The sequence below is a fragment of the Chelonoidis abingdonii genome, chromosome 2 (assembly GCF_003597395.2).
Source record: "Chelonoidis abingdonii isolate Lonesome George chromosome 2, CheloAbing_2.0, whole genome shotgun sequence".
Classification (NCBI taxonomy): Eukaryota; Metazoa; Chordata; order Testudines; family Testudinidae; genus Chelonoidis; species Chelonoidis abingdonii.
In genome coordinates, this window is record NC_133770.1 from 191,620,740 (window position 1) to 191,640,754 (window position 20,015).

At 41.9% G+C, this 20,015-nt stretch overlaps 2 protein-coding genes across 3 annotated transcripts; one reads left to right on the forward strand and one right to left on the reverse strand.

Moving 5' to 3' along the window:
* Positions 1-4,983: 4,983 nt before the first annotated feature.
* TDP2 (tyrosyl-DNA phosphodiesterase 2) lies at positions 4,984-17,393 on the reverse strand. The gene is made up of 7 exons (XM_032799532.2): positions 17,046-17,393; positions 16,881-16,966; positions 12,363-12,530; positions 10,528-10,619; positions 9,950-10,068; positions 6,820-6,990; positions 4,984-5,654 (listed from the first exon to the last, which is right to left on the reverse strand). The coding sequence occupies exons 1-7, from the start codon at positions 17,349-17,351 to the stop codon at positions 5,373-5,375; spliced, it is 1,224 nt and encodes a 407-aa protein (XP_032655423.1). The 5' UTR covers positions 17,352-17,393; the 3' UTR covers positions 4,984-5,372.
* Positions 17,394-17,525: 132 nt separating this feature from the next.
* Positions 17,526-19,823, forward strand: ACOT13 (acyl-CoA thioesterase 13). Of its 2 annotated transcripts, none has more exons than XM_032799536.2 (3): positions 17,526-17,931; positions 18,858-19,042; positions 19,542-19,823. In XM_032799536.2, the coding sequence occupies exons 1-3, from the start codon at positions 17,848-17,850 to the stop codon at positions 19,696-19,698; spliced, it is 426 nt and encodes a 141-aa protein (XP_032655427.1). In that variant the 5' UTR covers positions 17,526-17,847; the 3' UTR covers positions 19,699-19,823. The 2 variants fall into 2 exon arrangements, with proteins under 2 accessions (XP_032655427.1, XP_032655428.1); XM_032799537.1 differs by having other exon boundaries at positions 17,839-17,926.
* Positions 19,824-20,015: the final 192 nt, after the last annotated feature.

The following is a 20,015-nucleotide window of genomic DNA, read 5'->3' on the forward strand; positions in this document are numbered from 1 at the left end:
CGGCCTTCAGTGCTTGGATCCTAGCTAGATACCCTGAATTCCGCCACACAGCCCCAAAACCCAAACTGACCTGCCCCTCCTCCAGCCGGCCGATCCTTTGTCCAGCTTCCTGGGCAAGGTGCTGACCCCCTCCCCCCTGCCTGGCTCAGGTTCAGGCTTAAAGTCCTGTCCCTCACCTAAGATTTTAAACAAGTAACTTCACTTTCAAGTAACACAGTGCAAAGAGATTTGAAATTCAAGTATTTAATTATAAATATATTGTATAACTCTGCTCCAACCCACCTACCTGCCAAACCCTCTCTTCTACCTCCCAAGCTCTATTCTGCCTAGTTCTATAGCTATAGTTTCTCTAAGGCACCTATAACTGGCTCACTGTTATGTAAGTACTGTATTCCAGTTAAAAAGAGTGCCCTAAAAAGCAAACAAATTTTCATCTTTCAGTGTCCAGGAAATTGTCTTCTGCCTTTTTTCTTCCTTTCTACCTCCTCCCTCTCTGTTTTCCCAACTGTAAGCTGGTCCTGGGAAGATGCCATTTCCTGGGGCTTCATATCTACTTTTCCAGAGGACCAACTAAGGCTGGTGCCTGATTTGTGAGACGGTTAGTAATACAAGTCTCCAAACTGCAATACTGAATTATTGTTAAAAACATCTGAGTGGGGCCTAAGGGGATTAACCAATTAGCATTCACATAAATAAAATTACAAGCAATATAAAATATGTTGCGCTGCTGGTTTTGTTTCCTAGTTCTGCGATTCTCTGTATTGGCTGTCTAGGTCAGTGTTTTTCAGACTCTTCAGCTTGACAGCCCCTTTTTCCAAGTAAAATATTATCATGACCCCCTTACATTTACTGTAAAAGTAAGAATATTTTTTTTTTATCCCTGATCAGCCTTTATAATGTGTGAAAGTTAAAGGTGCACGTGTGTGTATGGAATGAGATTTTCTTGGCTTTAGATTGTAACATTTTCAGTACCTCTTGACCCTCCTGAGTGGCTTGGTTGGGGAGAAAAGTGTTGCTACACGTTGATTGAGAAACACTGGTCTGGTTGCTTTACATAGTTACGGAAACCTGACTTTACCACCTGAAACAGCTTGGTGCACTCTCTAATAAACGTGGCAGACATATTTGCACAAAACCTGCCTTGTTGCATGAGTAGATTTTCACTTATATGCTCAACCACTTTCTGGATGGCCTCGACAGCTGTGCTTAGTGCTCCCGAGACATCCACAGGGTTAGAGGGACAAACTCTCTGCTCGTCCTTCAAGGGAGCAAATCCCACCCTCCTAATGAAACAATAATGAAGCAAATTCCCAAGTTTTCTGCTGCTACGTGTTCTCTTTCTCCAAAGAGGATAATCTGGTTCAATGTGTTTAATTGTTCAACAAAGCGTCCCCCCCACGGCCCCATTACAGGAACAAGTTGCAGCTGGTCACATTCAGACTCAAAGGGGTCAGAGAAAACAGTCCTGACTGCAGAGATCCAATGACAGCAGTTATTGCCCAGTCAAAATTTGTAACTCCAGAAATGCTGTGCAATGGAAGGACAGGATGGAAAGCAGTTTTGATGAAGATGGTGGAAGTTGGGTTGACATTCTCTGGCTGACCAAAGTCCTGCCTTTCATAAGCATGCTGAAATAAGAGGATCTGTATGCAGTAATAGTAGCTGAGGACTGCTAGAGCTTCAAAATGTAAAATTCCATGTGAAGTTGGTCAGATTACTCAGTCCTCCACAATGAATTACTTAATTTAATCTGTATATGACATCAGTACAGTTCAGTCTCCAAAACATTCAGAGTTACTCTGGAAGCTTGGTTCTAATGTGCACCTCTCATCACAACCAAGTGGTACTCTGGCACTGCTGAACTGTATTGCTTTGATTTAGGGAAAATTTGATTTTTTTCCTAACAGGTTATGGTTCTTATAATGGAGAAGGGAGTTTGGGGGCGGGTATCAGGTATCTCAGTTTGTGAGATCTGACAGTTTGACTACTTAGAGGTGTTTTATTTTTGTTAGATTGTTCAATTTCTATTTAATTAATTTTAAGAACCCCATATTTCAAAAATGATGGTAAAATCTCTGCATTATGTATAATCTGTTGGGTTCAGTCAGGAGAGGTGCCTATGAACTTTATGGGGAGGATTTTGGGGGGTTAATTTTTATGTTATATGATGTAGTCTCATTTTGACTTTCCAGTGATTGTGGAAACTTTTGAAAGCCAATGGCAGTATTTCAGGTGGTCTATTTTGTCTTTTTCAAACTTCCCTTGTTTTGATTGCTTGCTGCACTGCTTCCAAGTAGGTTAGAATGACATAGTACATTCCTTCCTTCCATAAAATCATACTATCCTTCATCAAGGCAGATAGATAATTATAAATTGTTTTTTTGCCTTAGTCAAAATAATTGGTGTGATGCTGTATAAAGAGGAAGATAACTAATTACCCTAATACAGGTCATCACTGTTACAAAATTGCAATAAATCTTGTACAAAGTATGTCATGTAATGTATCAATGGAAAGTTTTTATAGACTGCTAAGTATTATTATCCTGTTTAAATCCATGTATCAGCGCTGTATCTGAAGTTACAAATATAGGCTATGTGCTTGTATCTCAAACATGCCCCAAGACAGATCTGCATCAACGCTAGCCAGCCTGCTTGATGGTCCATTAAGGACATGTGATCTAAGTCTCCATCTTTTGCCAGTAACATTTATACATTTAGGCCAAGTGCATGGAAACGAGACTGTGACATCACTTCTTTGTCTTCAATCCTGCTCCATATCTCTCAATATGATTTCTAACAAAGGAGAGCTTTGAACAATGGACTGATGACCCCCAATCGAATGGGTGAACCGGACAGACTTATTACAAACTAGCAGATTTATCACTGCTAGTATCCTGACCTGCAAAGTTTTAAGGCTAAGATTTTGTCAGATACTTTTACTAGAAGTCACAGACAAGTCGCAGGCAAGAAAGAAAAATTCACAGAAGCCTGCAACCTGTCCGTGAGTTTTACTAAAAATATCCATGACAAAATGGGGAGATATGGGGTCCTCACATCCCCTGTAGCAGCTGAGCAGCCGCAGAGGCCCCGACTCAAAGCTCCAGAGGCCCCCACCACCCATGGAGGCTTAGAGCTCAAGGGTTCCCCACTCCCCAAGGGGGCCCAAAGCTGCAAGGTCCCTCCCAGCCACCTGCAGCAGCTCAGGCAGCAGGTGGACCCCACAGTTCCCAGCCTCTACAGGTGGGGAGGGGGATCCTGAAGTCACTGAGGTCTTTGGACGTCATGGATTCCATGACAAAATCACAGCCTTAACTGTAGTGTATATAATTTCTTAATATGGTCATCTTCACCGTGACTGTTTCTCCCTCTAGGCTCCCCTTAAGCTACGTGGTCACCTAACATGGTTTCGAGCACGTTAGGCCTGGTCTGCGCTAAGAAATTAGGGCAGTTTAGCTACATCACTCACCTTCTTTAGGTATTAAGAGTCTGATTCTTTAAGGTGATGGGCACCTACAGCTCCTCTGGAGTCAATGGAAGATGCAAATACTGAGGATATTAGGCCCTGCTCCTTTCAGCGTATGTCTACGTTACAATTAGCCACGCACTGCTGGCCCCATGCCAGCTGACGCAGGCTCTTGGGGCTCAGGCTAAGGGGCTCTTTAACTAAGGTGCCTCATAGGATCCTAGAGCCCAGGCTCCAGGCCCAGGCTGAACATCTACATGGTTAAACAGCCCCTTAGCCCAAGCCCCACAAGCCCGAGTCAGACACTCACAGCTGTACGTGGCAGTTAGCTGCCACTGGCGACATACCCTCAAAGCTCATGGATAAGCCTCATAGAAACAGAATCTGGATCCTGAACATTAAGCAGAGCAGAGACTAAGGCCCCAATCCTGCAAACACTTACGCCTGTGTTTCGTCTAAGCATATGACTAATCCTACTGATTTTAGGGGGACTATGTATGTGCTTACACACGACACACAGATTTTTCAAGTATTTGGTTGCCTAAAGATGCAGATAGGCACGTAGGCTTTTGAAAATCCTGTGTGGTACCTAACTCCCTGTCTACATCTATAGGCACTAAATAGCTTTGAAAATCTGGCCCTTGCTTTTTATTCCCTCACAGTACGTAACACTAATTTAGACTCCCTTACATCCCCTTTTCTGAGATGTTGCAGGTATTTGCCACCTCTGAAGTTTCCCTCATCTTTGGAACGATGTACATTACTCACAAGTTCAGCTAAACTGATTTAATAAAAGGCTTCTATATCTATTTAATAAAAGGCTATATTCATAGCTCCATAGTGTTCTCTACCTTCACTCACTATTCTGAACTTTAGCCCTTAGTTATCACACAGCTTGATACTTTGTACTTCCATAAAACGTCCTCCAAGTGGTAAATTATACACATCCTAAAAACAAAAAACAAACCTCTTCTGTTTGCTCTCTCTTTTGGAGAGCATTAAATAAAATTCAATTACACTTTGACTGCTCCAGCTTTACACAGAAGAGAACAGTCTGTTGATGAAAATGTGGCAGCAGAAGTGCACTAGATGAAGGAGGAATGCTCAGAAAGGTAAATTCACTCCAGGAATTTAAGAAATCTTAAATTTAAGAAATATCTTAAATCTTAAACAGATAATTTTCAAAAGTTACCAACATTTATTCTTGTGTTTTAAAATATGCTTCTCCCTCATATCTAGATTGATAAAGTAAGCTATTTAATAGCCCAAGAGCATAACTTCCATATGTCTATTGTAAGATGGATGACTGAAGAAGTCTATCATCCAATATCCTCAGTTCTTAATGCCATTCTATGTAATATTTCAGTTTATTGAACTATTTTTTTTGTTAACATCTATTCATCCTTCTGTTATCCTTTAAGACTGAACTCTGAAATGTCCTGAGTTACGTGAGACGATACCAGGCGCCTTGTGAGAAATAAGACAGTGATTATGACATTAGTCACGAAAGAAACAAGACATTTACACTAAAAAATTTACAATTTATTGAGACTATTACAACAAAAAGTGATAAAAGAAAAAGAGCGTGAATGACAATGCTTTAATTCTCTGATGGATTATATTTGAAATTGTCTTTTCCATTTAAAAACGGATTTTGTTTGTATTTCTGTACTTTATTGCCACATTAAAATATATTTTAAAAAGTCTGGTAGAATGCATACAAAGAAAATAAAAAGATTTTGGCTTTTTACTATACAGTCATCCCAGCAGATGTTAAATGAGTGGGTAACTCCTTAGGATTGTAAAATAAATCTTAAATAAGCTTAGAATTTAATGTTTGTGAAATCCAAAGGTTAAAAGATGTAAGAGCTTTTGCGATAATACGCAGACTTTAAAAGCTTTGTTTTCTTTATAGTATCACATCAAAATCACACAGAAGACCCCAGTGATCGCTGGCAAATCTACCACACTCTAATTTTTCTAGTCCAATTAAGTCCAAACTCCGTGGAATAATTTGTCCCCCTTCTGCTGCAGTTCGAAAGAATATGCGATCAAATCGGAGCTTACATTTGTAATTTGCATCCAGGTTAGAATTGCAGTTTGTGTCCCATGTATAACGGCAGTGCTCTGGTTTGCCCAAAAATTCCCATATGTCCAAAATATTGTTAGGTAAGCCACCTACTTGAGTAACCTAAAGAGAGAAAAATGGAACAACATTATATCCATTAATGCCTTTAATGTAATATGCATGACAATCATTTGCTGAACCTAGAATTTAGATATTATAGCATATTGTTTTCTACACAGCACTGGCCACAACAGGAAATCACAACTATTAAACCACTATTTAGAATAGAATAGCCCCTCAAGAATTTCAGAAATATAAAAATATAAACCACTTAAGACACTGATTGATTTGGAAAGTGCAACATGAACAAAGTGTCTGTAAGAAACCACTGCATTTTTAAGTGGTTGAACCAGATTGTGCAACACTAGGCCTTTAGTAATACTTAACACCCTCAGTTGGAACCCTGGTAACAATTTTTCAAAAGTGACCTTATTTTCAGTCTCTCCATTTTTGGGTGCTCAAATTTAAACACATAGGATCTGACTGTCCAGAAGTATTGAGCACCAACAGCGCTTGCTAATTTCAACTTGAAGTGTCGGTGCTCAGCATCTCTGAAAACTGAGCAACAAAAATGAGAAATAGCCTAATTCTGGGTGCCACAAAGTTACAGCTTGCACAACAGATTCTGTATTTCTTTAGAGGAGCAACATGAAGCCAACTGGGGAGGAAAAACAACCATTCCTTTTAATTGTGATTTCACTTCAGCTGTAACATTGCTCCAAAGTAGACATGCACAATCAAGCATAAACTTCTACTTGGCAGCAACCTCACTAGTCCCACTTTCACGTTTTCAGTTAATGGATAGGAACATTACAGGTATGTCTACACAGCAACTAGACACTCCTGACTGGACGTGCCAACCTACTCAGCCCTGTTTCATTACTGTGTAGATGTCTGGGCTCCAGCTGGAGCCCAAGCAATAGTAGCCTATGAGGTGGGAAGGTCCCAGCCTGAGCTCAGAAGTCTACACAGCAATGAAACAGCTCCACAGCTGAGTCCTGTCAGCCGGCACGGGCCAGCTGTGTGTTTTTCTTTGCTGTGTAGAAATACCCTAGGAGGCACGCCTGTACAAGTATGAGGGCAGAAAGCTCAACATCTCTGTCATGTAAAACTGATTTATGGGAAAAAGTCACTGTACCCTATAAAAAGAAAGAAAGGAAAACCCCCAGTAGAGTTCACCATGGTGGTTTATCCTCAAAATAATTCTAAGTGGTTTACTGCTATTCACCTCGTGATCTCTTAGGTTTGTATCCCCTCCAAATATAACGGTAGTTGACTCTGATGCCTCCTGCATTGTCTTTAACACCTGCCTCAGTTGGTTTAAGCGTTCCTTGGCATGACCTTTTGTGCTCTCTAGATGGGAAGTCATAAGGCAGAGTTCATTACCAGATATATTCACCTGTTAGACAAAGAGAGAAACATTAAATCATATGCCATGGAACAAAGCTGAAGGCCAAAGACAAAATGTACTGTTCAAATATTGAATAGAAACATTCTTCTGCTTGTTAAAACTGCTGTTATACAGAATAGAAATGACTGACAACTTGATATTGGGCCTAATTCTACTGTCATAAGTGAGGTTTTTGACAGTGAATGTGCCATTAGCAGCAGGCTTAAACACTGATTTTTAACTCAGAATTCAAATCCGGTTCAGTTCACAGCTTATATATGGCAAGAAGTCCTCCTCACCCTAAAATCTTAAAATTTTGCTGAGCAAGACAAGGTCAACTTTGTTTAGAGTTCCTTTATAAAGGCAGAATTTTCAACTTTTTATTTCAGAGCCATGCTAACTACTCCATGCTTAATGCTGAAGGTGGCTTTCAGTTAAAAAGCCAATGCTGATCTCTACTCCAACCCAAGTGAAACAAGTCTTCCGAAAATTTAAAACCTATTATCTTATACTAAGGTAGAATATTTTTCTGAAAAGCCTGAGGTGTATATACAACTATTTCGAAGACAGAAAGGTTGTAAATATGCATCAGTAATGGAAGGGGAAAAAATTAACAAGATGTATTCTAAAAAACCAACACACACCTGCCTATCAGGAAAGTCAAAAGTTTAGGTTCTAGTTTACATTATCTGGGTGGTTTTTGTTTTCTTAAAAGTATATAAATGCAGAGCTAAGGTATCCCAAATAATCTAACTTTACCCTTCTTTTCCTACCATCCTATGCTCCCTCTGTGTTAAAAGATCATGCCTGGCAAGTACGACGGTTAAACACTTTACTTTGGTGGTTTGGTAAAAAACACTGCAGCATAACTTAGTTAGAGACTAAAAATCAGAGACTGAACCATGGACACTGGATTTGTGTCTTATTACAACCATCTATAACCCACCAACAACCTGCCCCCCTCCAGCTGCCTATCCCCCTACTTCTGAAGGGGTATTAACAGGCCACTTCACCATGAATGGTCCCTTGAAATACACGTTAACTACTTATGCTAAACAATCTGTTCCACCTAATACTTAGCTATGACACTCCGAGTATGTCTATACTGCAATTAAAAACTATGGCTGGTTGTGCCAGCTGACTTGGGCTCAGGCTAACGGGCTGTTCAATTGAGATGTAGACATTCCAGCTTGGGCTCCATCCCAAGCTCTGAGATCCATCCACCTTGCAAGGTCCAAGAGCTCTGGCTCCAGTCTGAGCCCAAATTACACCGCAACTAAACAGCCGTGCAGCCTAAGCCCTGCAAGTCTGAGTCAGCTGGCACTGGGTATGTCATAAACAGATAGTTAAGGGTTAATGTGTCTTTTACCTGTAAAGGGTTAACAAGATCAGTGAACCTGGCTGACACATGACCAAAGGATCAATCGGGGGACAAGATACTTTCAAATCTTGGTGGAGGGAAGTCTTTGTTTGTGCTGTTTGTGGTGTTCTTTGTTCTCTCTTGGGACTAAGAGGGGCCAGACGTGCAACCAGATCTTTCTCCAATCTTTCTAAAACAGTCTCTCATGTTCAAAATAGTAAGTAATAGCTAGAAGACGGATTAGTCTTTTGTTTGTTTTCTTTATTTGCAAATGTGTATTTTGCTGGAAGGATATTTTCTCTCTGTTTGCTGTAACTTGTATCTTAGGCTAGGGGGGAGGGAGTCCCTCTAGTCTATGTATAAGCTTAGACCCTGTAAACATTTTCCATCCTGGGTTTACAGAGATAGCTTTTAATTAAAGAAAGAAAAAATAAAAATTTTCCTTTTTAAGAACCTGATTGATTTTTGTTTTCCTTGTGTAAGACCCAAGAGGATTGTGTCTGAACTCACCAGGGAGTGGTGGGGGGAAATCTGGGAGGGGGAAAGGAGGGGGAATGGTTTATTTCTCTTTAAGACCCAAGGGGTTTGGGTCTGGGGTCCCCAGGGAAGGTTTTTGGGGAACAGAAAGTGTACCAAAACACTATATTTTTGGTTGGTGGCAGCGCTATTAGATCTAAGCCAGGAATTAAGCTTAGAAGGGTACATGCAGGTCCCCACTTTTTGGACGCTAAAGTGGGAATAATACCTTGACAGGGTAGCCACGGGTTGTTAACTGCAGTGCAGACATATCCTCTGAATATATTTGCTAGACCTGAAGAAGAGCTCGGCGTAAGCTTGAAAGCTTGTCTTTGTCACCAACAGAAGTTGGCCTAATAACAGAAATTACCACAGCCACCTTGTTTGTCTAATATCCTGGGAACACCACAGCTACAACAGCACTGCATATTGCAGGTGGGGATAGATTAGACTTTGCATACTTTGTAGTTCTACCAGCAGTTGAGGACAACTTAATCTATATCTATTTTTGGCTTACTCAGACTAAGGGCAAGAGTATTTGAGGTTTAAGAAGCCCCCAGCAGAACAGACTTACCACAGGACTGGAGTTTAACCATTTAAATGGCTAAACAACAAATAGTGTCTGATGTGGGGAAAATTTAATGAAAAGGTGCAGTGGAATTTCATAGATCTTTGGTATGTATATGAAAACCTAAGAGGTACAACACTTCAGGTCTCTCTTGTTGCGGGAGGGTTAAATGAGGGATAATCTCTGAATAGATGACATGGTGGGTTGAGAATGGTACAAGAAAATGGAGTAATGTGATCTATATAATACACAGTTGTTGGGGTTAGCATGATTTGTTAAAAGCACAGGTATGTGTAAGAGAGTACAGTTAAAATTGTTTGATGCATCCTTTTAGTGTTTTTATAGGAGACTTCAAATGTAAATGCCCTACTTTTCAAGTTATTTTTTCTCTTAAATTATAATGACCTATTGATGCTTTTTCCCTTCAAATTTAGTACCCATATTTACAACTTTAACTCCAGACTAAAAGATTTGTCCCCTTAAATTAGACATTCTACTGCTTTGTAACACAGTGACACACTTACATGCACAACTAATAGATTTCTCATCATGGAGGTTGTTGGGAAAGGTATTATTTCTTGCCTTAAAAACTTCACTCTTGATTTTTTCAGCATTACGGCAGTGAAATAACCATCTATATTACCTAAAGAGGAATAAGGAAATGAAATAAAAGTTCAGTGCTGCATGAACTGTATTCATCCATCCCTTCATACAGAAGAACTATATATTTTCACAGAGATCTTTTCAGGGTGCACATTTCCTATCCTAATCCATACATGTAGCTATTTTCATTAATAGCAAAGGATCTGAAAATGAATTAATTTTGACTGTCCTTAATTTTAAAATCTGCCTTTCTAAAAGAAAAAAAGCCAGAAGAAAGTGACACTTAATATATTCATTTATAATTTGCATCAAACTAGATTCCAGAATTTAGAAGCCAAGGAAATCCATTTCACTGATTCCTTCCCCTACTTTTTTTTCCTTTCAGCTTCTACCAATGGTCAGAGGGGTATTAACAAGCTAGCGAGTAGAAAAGAACATTTCCTGCTGCTTCTATCCACTCGAAGCAGATTTCTCAATTTTTTAGGCCTTCCTTTTTTACCTGGAATGATTGTGTAACTGACTGCTCTCTTCTGTAGGTAACTCAAGTATGGTGGAATAACCTCCTGTAAAAACACCACATCTGGACCGTATCTGAAATCAGCAAGACAAGTTTACGATATAACTTTTAAAACAGACACAGTTTTTCACATTGTAATGACAAATATAAAGAGTAAGGTTTTGGGTGTAGGGTTTTTGTTTTTTTTAAAACATGTGAAGTGGCTACAATGGTTTCCGAAGAAGCTCTGCCACGTTTGTTGGCATGTAAACATGCCACCATATTTGGAGGGAAAAAATAAGATTCAAATCTGTATTTTACCAACAAGGTACTAAAATAAGGAGGCCTCATTTCATCACGTAGATCTGGATCTCGCAGCATCTGTCTAATTTTATGTACATGAAAGAATTTAAGTTAGTGACGGAAAATATAGCTTCAGGGCACATTTAGAAGTCCTAAGATTTCTAGGAGAGTCCAATTAAGACACATCACCTTTGTGATATCAACACCCAATCTCCCTGTCCAAACTGACAGGTAAAGGGCAATTGCTCTCCTTAGCCTTGTCTATACTAGATCTTTTTTTTAAATCTCCTTCTGTTGCACTACTATTGGTGGCTCTCCTGTTACTAGTAACACTGGGAGCATTCATGTAGACAGGACACAGACAGCAGCTTGTCACTATTTTTATGTAAAATGCTCCAAGCAGGTACAGGGTTTGGTACCGGGATAATTTGCATGAAGGGAAAACAGGGCCTTGTTTATCCATGAAAAATTGCACCAGTTTAGTTATCAATTTAAAACTGACCTGACAAATCAATTTAAATGTATCTAAAGGGTTAATTTGTTTAAAATGGTTTAGTTTGCACTGCTAAATTACAATATTAAAATAATCCTAGCCTATATTGGTCACACCTGTGTGAGTGTAATCCATCCATTTTACAGGTTTGCATAGATTTAACTAAAAATAATCATCAACTCTGCAGTTCTAGTGTGTCTTTACAATTTTTACTGCACTCTACCTATCCTGCAAATTTTAGGTTTTAAATTTTATACAAATGGTTCTAAAGGTATCTACTGCAAAGCCATCACAATAGACCAACTGAAGACTGTGGAACACCAGCATTTTTAAGGTGGGAACTCTCTGTTCCCAACCCCACTCACCTCAGCAAAGAATAAATGTCTCCGATGTAATGAGATTATTTAGCTGCTAACATTTTTAAAAGAATATGGAAAATAAATGCAACCCTCATGTTTCAAGTTCAGATTGCACAATTCAAATTACAAGTAATATGGAAACAAGAGAACAGTAATGTCAACTCAGCCACTTTATATGTAATCAGGATTTTGTATTCCTGTTTTTCCTTTTATGAGTGACCTTTTTATGCTTTGTCTTAGACTACACACCATAAAATAATGCAAGCTGTGCAACATGGTCAAGTTAATACTGTCGCTGGAAGCATAGCATTTGCATTTCCTGATGTTAAATCTATTATTTCAGTCCCACAACCTCCTGACTCATTACTATAGCTAGATATTTTAAAAATAAGCATAATTGATATAAAAAGTTATATGTTACAGTGACTAGCTGACAAAAAGGCTTTTAGTACCAAAGCCTGCATATTTTGGGAAATTAGGTTCAGAACCTCTTTTGGCCAACCAAATTACAGCTTTTAGTCAAACTAGTTTAGGATTACACATATCAAATTTCTGTATTATAGTATTTCTGTATTTGGTGCTTGGATACTTTGGGGTTATACATCCTATAGACACTTCAGATATGATATGATACTTCAGAATCTAATGTTAAACTGACTTATAAAGGAGATAACAATACTTACAATGCTAAATAAGAGCAGACTCCTCTAGCTCTGTCTGTTTGATTTCCTAGATCCAGACCATCAATATTCCAGGTAAGTAAAGAGAACCTGCTATCATCTTCTTGTTGCCTGCAGTCTGAGTTGTTGACTCCAGAACTACTAGTAGTAACATCAGTAGTCAGGTCAATGCTAGAAAGAATATTTAAAATTTTGCTTTCAGTAAACAGAGCATTCCCCTGCAGTAATTTCCATCAAGACATTTTTAGACCTCCCCAACTAAAAACCTATTATTGAACATACTGCAAAAATTAACATGAATTAATCTCTAATTTAAAAACACCTAAAATAAATACACTGACTGAAAACATATGCATCAATCACCTGGTGAGTTTAGTATACAGCTGTAATTAATTTTTTTCATTGCAGACACAAGACAAAAGGACTTAATTCTGATTTAAGTTACGCTGGTGGAAACCATCTTGACACAATTAATTTAAATTCTCTCCACACCTTTTAATCAACAAGGAGAATCTCAGGATACATGAAAGTAGTTGAGCAGGTTTAATACTAGAAACAGAAATAATGGGCACCTAGTTTTATGTGTGTGTTCTGAAGCAACTTTGACTTCTCTGTGTGTACGCACCTCCTCTAAAATATTAATGACTGTATTTTGCCAAATTTTATTTTATTTTTTTGGAAGAAGCACTCCCGTCTACAGTGTTTCAAAGATTAAGGTCCTGTCTACACTACAAACTTTACTAAGATTAACCAGCACGCTTCTAAAACATAGTACACAGACTGTGTTGCCCTATCACTTGAGTTTTCTTGTGGAATTGGGAGCAAACTGTGCTCAAAACCTTGTTAATGAGCTGTGCTCCAATTCAAGTTCCTGTAGTAAAGTTGTAGCACAACTTGTCCCCCATCAAAACTGGCAAGACAAGATCAAATGGTCTTTTAGGAAAGTTGGGGACACTATGGGATTTAATCATACTGCTTAGGCACAACAAATTTATTGTCAAGATAGGACCTCTAACCAAAACATTTCCTCTCTACAACTTTTAAACATTAGTAAGTTATGCACTGTTGCCATGCTTAGCGCTTTAAAGATAAGATGATAAGATCCATGCCTTAAGGAGCTTCAATCTAAACTGGACAAAAAGAAAAGAAAAGAAACCAGGGGCTGTGGGTACTCCAGGGATATGACAAAGTAAATAAGAGCTATATTGGGCATGCATTTCCAAGACTTCCCTGCCAAGATTAAATTTTATGGTTATACTGTAATGTGAACTCATATCACCATCCTGTTAATGTAGCTATGAGAACATGGGTGTTTGCTTAGTGGTGGAAAGCTAACCAAAGCAGTGTATTTTCTAAAAGTACTTGGAATAGGGAGGACATCCCAGACATAGACTATGTCCGTAGTAAGATTTTTCTATTAATATCTCCCAATTCAGTTCCACTAGTGGAAGGTAAATGCATGCTGTGCTCCAGTTGCCAACATGTGTTCCATCTACACTAATCTAACAACACTGAACTGATTGTGAGAAATTTTAGCAAAAATTTATCAGGCTGTGTCTACACGGGAAAGTGACACCAGGATAATCTCTTACGTGAATTTAGATTGATATAGTTAAAGTAATGACTCATGTGCCTGACCAACCTGATTGCCTTCTATGATGAGATAACTAGCTCTGTGGATATCGGGAAAGTGGTGGATGCGATATACCTTGATTTTACCAAAGCTTTTTATACAGTCTCCCACAGTATTTTTGCCAGCAAGTTAAAAAAAAAAAGTATGGGTTGGATGAATGGACTACAAGGTGGATAGAAAGCTGGCTAGATCATCGAGCTCAATGGGTAGTCATCAACGGCTTGATGACTAGTTGTCAGCCGGTATTAAGAACAGTGCCCCAGGGGGTCAGTCCAGGGGCCGGTTTTGGTCAACATCTTCATTAATCAAGTATCAGAGGGGTAGCCGTGTTAGTCTGGATCTGTAAAAGCAGCAGAGAATCCTGTGGCACCTTATAAACTAACAGACCTTTTGGAGCATGAGCTTTCGTGGGTGAATACCCACTTCATTGGATGCACGTAGTGGAAATTTCCAGGGGCAGGTATATATATGCAAGCAAGCTAGAGATAACGAGGTTAGCTCAATCAGGGAGGATGAGGCCCTGTTCTAGCAGTTGAGGTGTGACAACCAAGGGAGGAGAAACTGGTTTTGTAGTTGGCAAGATCACCATTCCACCATCTTTTTTAATCCGTAGCTATGTGATCAAATTTGCAGAGAACTGAAGCTTCAGCAGCTCTCTTGGAAGTCGGTCCTGGAGTTTTTGCTGGCAGGATGGCCACCTTCAGCTCTGCATAGTGTGTGCAGGGAGGTTGAAGTGGTTCTCCTACAGGTGTTTTTGGTATATTGCCATTCCTAATATCTGATTGTGTCCATTTATCTTTCGTATGAGGACTGTCAGTTTGGCCGATGTGATAGCAGAGGGGCATGGCTGGGCATATGATGGTGTATATTACGATTGGTGGAACGTAGCGGCTCGCGAAGGAACACAGACAATCCGCCAACCTTGAACATATCCTCACCAGTAACTGCCACGCACCAAGTAACTCTAGCTCCTGAGAACCAATCCATGCAACAAACCCCCGAGCCTAACCTCGCACAGCCATATGACATCCAGCGACACTCTATCACAGACACTAACTCAACACAGCACTCATCACTGGTTCATTCACCTAGCACGAACTACCACCAATGTACTATATAACGTCCATCATTGCAAGCAATGCCCTTCTCTATGCACATCGGCAAACTGGACAGTCTCTACGAAAAACGATAAATGCACCAAAAGCAGAATATGATGAGCAATATACAAAACCTTAGGAGAACTTAACTCCTGGACCAACACTAGTAGCAGACTAAGGCGGCCATCCTACGCAAATAAACCTAGGACCAGACTTCAAGAGATAGCTGCTGAGCTTCATTCATCTGCAAATTTGACACCATCGCTCAGGATTAAACAAGAACTTGGAATGCTTGCCATAACAAATCATTTCCTCTCTTCGTGTTGTCACACCTCACTCTAGAACAGGCCACTCATCCTACCTGATGAGCTCACTTGTTATCTCTACTTTGCTTACAATATATACCGCCCCTGAATTTCCACTACGTCCTCTGACGAAGTGATATTCCCCAGAAGCTCATGCTCAAAAGTCTGCTTAGTCTTATTAATTGCCACAAGATTTCTTTGCTGGCTTTTTTTATATTAACTATTCTCTGTATGTGGTGCAACCCAATCCGGCATCATCGAAGTTGCGGATAAGCACTAGTTGGGGGAGCAGTAGATACGCCAGAAGGTAGGCGATGGGGCATGAGGATAGACAGACTGGAGAGGGGCCAAAAGAAATCTAATGAGGTTCAACAAGGACAAGTGCAGAGTGCTGCACTTAGGATGGAAGACTATCATGCACCTCTACAGGCTGGGAACCAACCAGCTACGTGGCAGTTCTGCAGGAAGAAACATGGGGATTACAGTGGATGAGAAGCTGATATGAGTCAATACTGTGCCCTTGTTGCCAAGAAGGTGACAGGCACATTGGGCTGCATTAGTAGGAGCACTGCCAGCAGATAGAGGGAAGTGATTATTCCCCTCTATTTGGCACTGGTGGGGCCACACCTGGAGTATTGCATCCAGTTTTGGGCCACCCACTACAGAAGGGACGTGTACAAATTGGAGAGAGCCCAGCAAAAATGATTAGGGGGTTGGGGCACAGGACTTAAGAGGAGAGACTGATGGAACTGGGGTTATTTAGTCTGCAGAAGAGAAAAGTGAGGGGGGATCTGATATCTGCCTTCAATTACCTGAAAGGGGGTTCCAAAGAGGATGGAGCTTGGCTGGTCTCAGTGGCGGCAAATGACAGAACAAGAAGTAATGGTCTCAAGTTGCAGTGGGGGAGGTCTTGGTTGGATATTAGGAAACCCTATTTCACTAGGAGAGTGACAAAGCACTGGATATGGGTTACCTAGGGAGGTGGTGGAATCTCCATCCTTAGAGGTTTTTAAGGTCAGACTTGACAAAGCCCTGGCTGGCATTATTTAGTTGGTGTTGGTCCTGCTTTGAGCAGGGGTTGGACTAGATGACCTCGTGAGGTCCCTTCCAACCCTGATATTTTATGATTCTACAGGTCTCCGCATCTATGCAGTTGTGCAGGGATATATGAAACAAACCCGACTCAGGGGCAGGCAGCTCACTGATAAACACACGATCCACGGGAGAGGGGCTATCAGAGCCTGAGAGCCTCACACAGGGGTGGATTTTGAGACGCGCCCCGCTTTTGGGAAGGGGCTTCACGGCGGGGGACGACCAGCATCAACAACACTAGCGAAGCAGAACCTGGCCGCGGAGCCCCCCTACAGCTGCAACGCGCCAGCCAAGGGGGAGCGAGGCAGATGAGGCGGGTGCTGGGCCAGGGCTCGCCTGTCACCTTCCCTGTGAGCTTGACCCCCCCGCCTCAGCCCTCCGCGGCCTCGCTCACCAGGTCTCCGTCAGGGCCCGGGCCGGGGGGCTCCCGCCCACGTCTCGCTGCTCCACGGGCGGCTCGAAGTAGGCGTTCAGCGCCCTCTGGAAAGCAAAGGAGCGGGAGTCAGGGCCCGGCGCAGCAGCAGCCCCCAGCCCGCCCCGCACCCGGACCGAGCCCCACCTGCATGTGCCAGTCGTTGTCCGCCAGGCAGCAGTGAGCCAGGGCCAGGTCGCCGCTGGTGATGGAGGCGAACTCGGCGCACAGGAGCTTCCTGCGTTTCGCCAGGGGCAGCGCCTCCGCCTCCGCCTCCTCCTTCTCCTGGGGCCGGGGCAGCGCCTCCGCCTCCGCCTCCTCCTTCTCCTGGGGCCGGGGCAGCGCCTCCGCCTCCGCCTCCGCCTGGGGCCGCGGGGGCGGCTCTGGCTGCAGACCCCTCTCGCCCTCGGGCCGCTGCTCCAGCGGCCCTTCCGCTGCACTGCCCCCCTCCATGGCCCCGCGTCCCGCACAAACCTCCAGCGGCCTCCCGGCCACCCCCAAGCAATGCGCCTGCGCGACACTCACCCAATCCCCGCAGCCCTGTTCGCAGACGCACGTTCCGCGCTCGGCCTTGGGGGCAAGGTGGGCAGCAAGCTCAAACCCCGCCCCGCCCCACCGCACGAGCCCAGCGTGGGGCGCGCACGTGACCTCTGTGAAGGTGGTAACAAGGGCCGCGAACGTTCGGCCTGTGGAACGTGGTGAATCGCGGAGGGGCCGAACCGGGCTGCTGTGGCCTCGCGGGAGGGGCCAGGGAGAGCGCGGGAGGTGGGCTCGGCCCAGCCCCCTTTTCGTGGTGCGTGTATTGGAGGTGACCCGGCCTCTTGTTGCTGCAGCTGCTCCCAGCCCCACGGAGCTCACTAGGTGCTCCCAGTTCCAGGGACTCTTCCCAGCTGGTAGGAGCAAGTGCCGGTCTCTGCGAAAAAAGGACGTCGCAACCAGTCTTTAAACCATGAGTTCCCTCACGATCCACTCCTTCCGGGAGATGATGAAAAGCCTGCTGAGCTCATACAACTTTGATCGGGTGTTGAGTAAGGTATAGTTGTAGGTCGGACTGATGCCTGGCAATTGCATAGCACTTGTTATATGAGAAGTGCTTCCTCCAAAGTGTATCAGCAATTTGTGTGTAGCTATAGATATGTAGGCTTGGCAGAACTTGAATTTTTTTGGTATAATTTTGATGGATAGTATTAATATTTATCTTAGAACATCTTTCTATATTTACTACAGCAACAAAAGAACGCCTTCAATGGCTGTAGCTAGATGTCTTCTCTACTGTGGTGCACCTACACCATTGTAATGTTTCTAATACAGACATGCCCTTGGCAACTGTGCTAGCCAACAGTGTCAGGTGGGGAAAAAGCAAAGCAAACACTTTTCATTAGCTTTATGTCAGGTATAAAGTCAGACAAGTCAACTTTCCATTTTTAATAAGAGTTCAGTAGAGTTTGTCTCAAAGAGCTACTGAAAGCTCAAGATGATTAGAATACACAGAGTGCATAGTTCAGACACAGGATGGATGAGGTAATATTTTTCATTGGATCAACTTTTGTTGGTGAGAGAGACAAACTTTTGAGCTTACACAGAACTATTCTTTAGATGAAGTTGGTCCAGTAAAAGACGTTACTCACCCATCCTGTCTCACCAATATCCTGGAACCGACATGGCACCCCAACACTGCATACAGTGTGCAGATTTTCTTTTTATAGGAGGTATATATTTCCCTAGGGAAACAATTTGCAGCTGGAGAATTATAAAAACATCTGGCTTGACACTTAAACCATAATGTTTTAGTCCTTTATTTTTCTCCTCCCCTCATTAGTCTAAAAACTGAACCAAGATTTATTTTCAAGTTGATCTGTTTACTTTGAGAGCACTCACCGGACTTGTAATTGTCCATATGTTTCCCCTTATGGAGATTTTGAATTAACAGAATTGTGTTCTTCATTTCTGTTTGTTCAGATGACAGTTCTTTCTGCAACTCCTGGAAAGGTTGTTTGTGAAATGAAAATAGAGGAGGAGCACACAAACAGAGGTGGCACATTGCATGGAGGTTTGACCGCCACACTGGTAGACGTAGTGTCAACAGCAGCATTGTTGTACACAGAAAGAGGAATGCCTGGGGTCAGTGTGGATATGAACATTACGTATGTATTGAACATGGTTACTGTCAGATGTTAAATCCTAACGTTTGATGTGTTCTACTAACAGGGCCCAGATTCTGCTAAGTTTTTCTTCCATGACCTAGCTACCACTTTAGTGACAAACTGCAGTCTGGAAGAACAACTTCTAATAAACTCAGTATAAATCTTGTTTGGGAATATCGTCACGTGGTTGAGACACTAGTTTGAGGCAGTCAAATGTTCGTTAAGCTCACTCTTTTATTACGTTTGGTTTAATGTCCTAAGTACTTTTAGGTAACAAAGTCCAAATTCTATAATCTTCTCATGTGTAGAATTTCAGTGGAAACATTAATGTGAACTCTGCCTGAGGAGAAGCTGCAAGAGTCAGGCTTGTGAAAAGGTGCAAGGGGTTAACTGCAAACTAAGTCTAGTAGCTCCTTCAAAAAATAATTTTAAACAGATGAAAGTTCCCTGATTTGTAGCATGTTGTTGTATAAAACAATTGTTCTGTGTTTTATTCAAGATACATGTCTGCTGCTAAGATTGGGGAAGAGATATTGATCACAGCTCAGATTCTGAAGCAAGGAAGAAGTATGGCCTTTGCCAGCGTGGATGTAACAAACAAAGAGACAGGAAAGTTTGTAGCACAAGGAAGACATACTAAATACTTAGGACAGTAATATAAGAAAATGATATCTAAAAAGGAAAGTTTGTGCTTAAGAAGCTAGCATTGATTTTTTTTTTTCTATTTTAAGCTGTATCAAGTTACCACAGTCTGAAGGCAGGTAAATGATCTATGTAAAATGAGTTGGTCTCAGTCCCATTCCTAGTGGAAAAGAGTTCACATTGTAACTGGCACTAATTCTGAGCTTGTTGCAGTCTTGGTAGAGAGACCAAGGACTGAAGAGACATGAAGACCAATGTACCATATTTTTCGCTCCATAAGACGCACCCGACCATAAGACGCACCTACCAGGGTCAGGGAGCTGCGGCCACG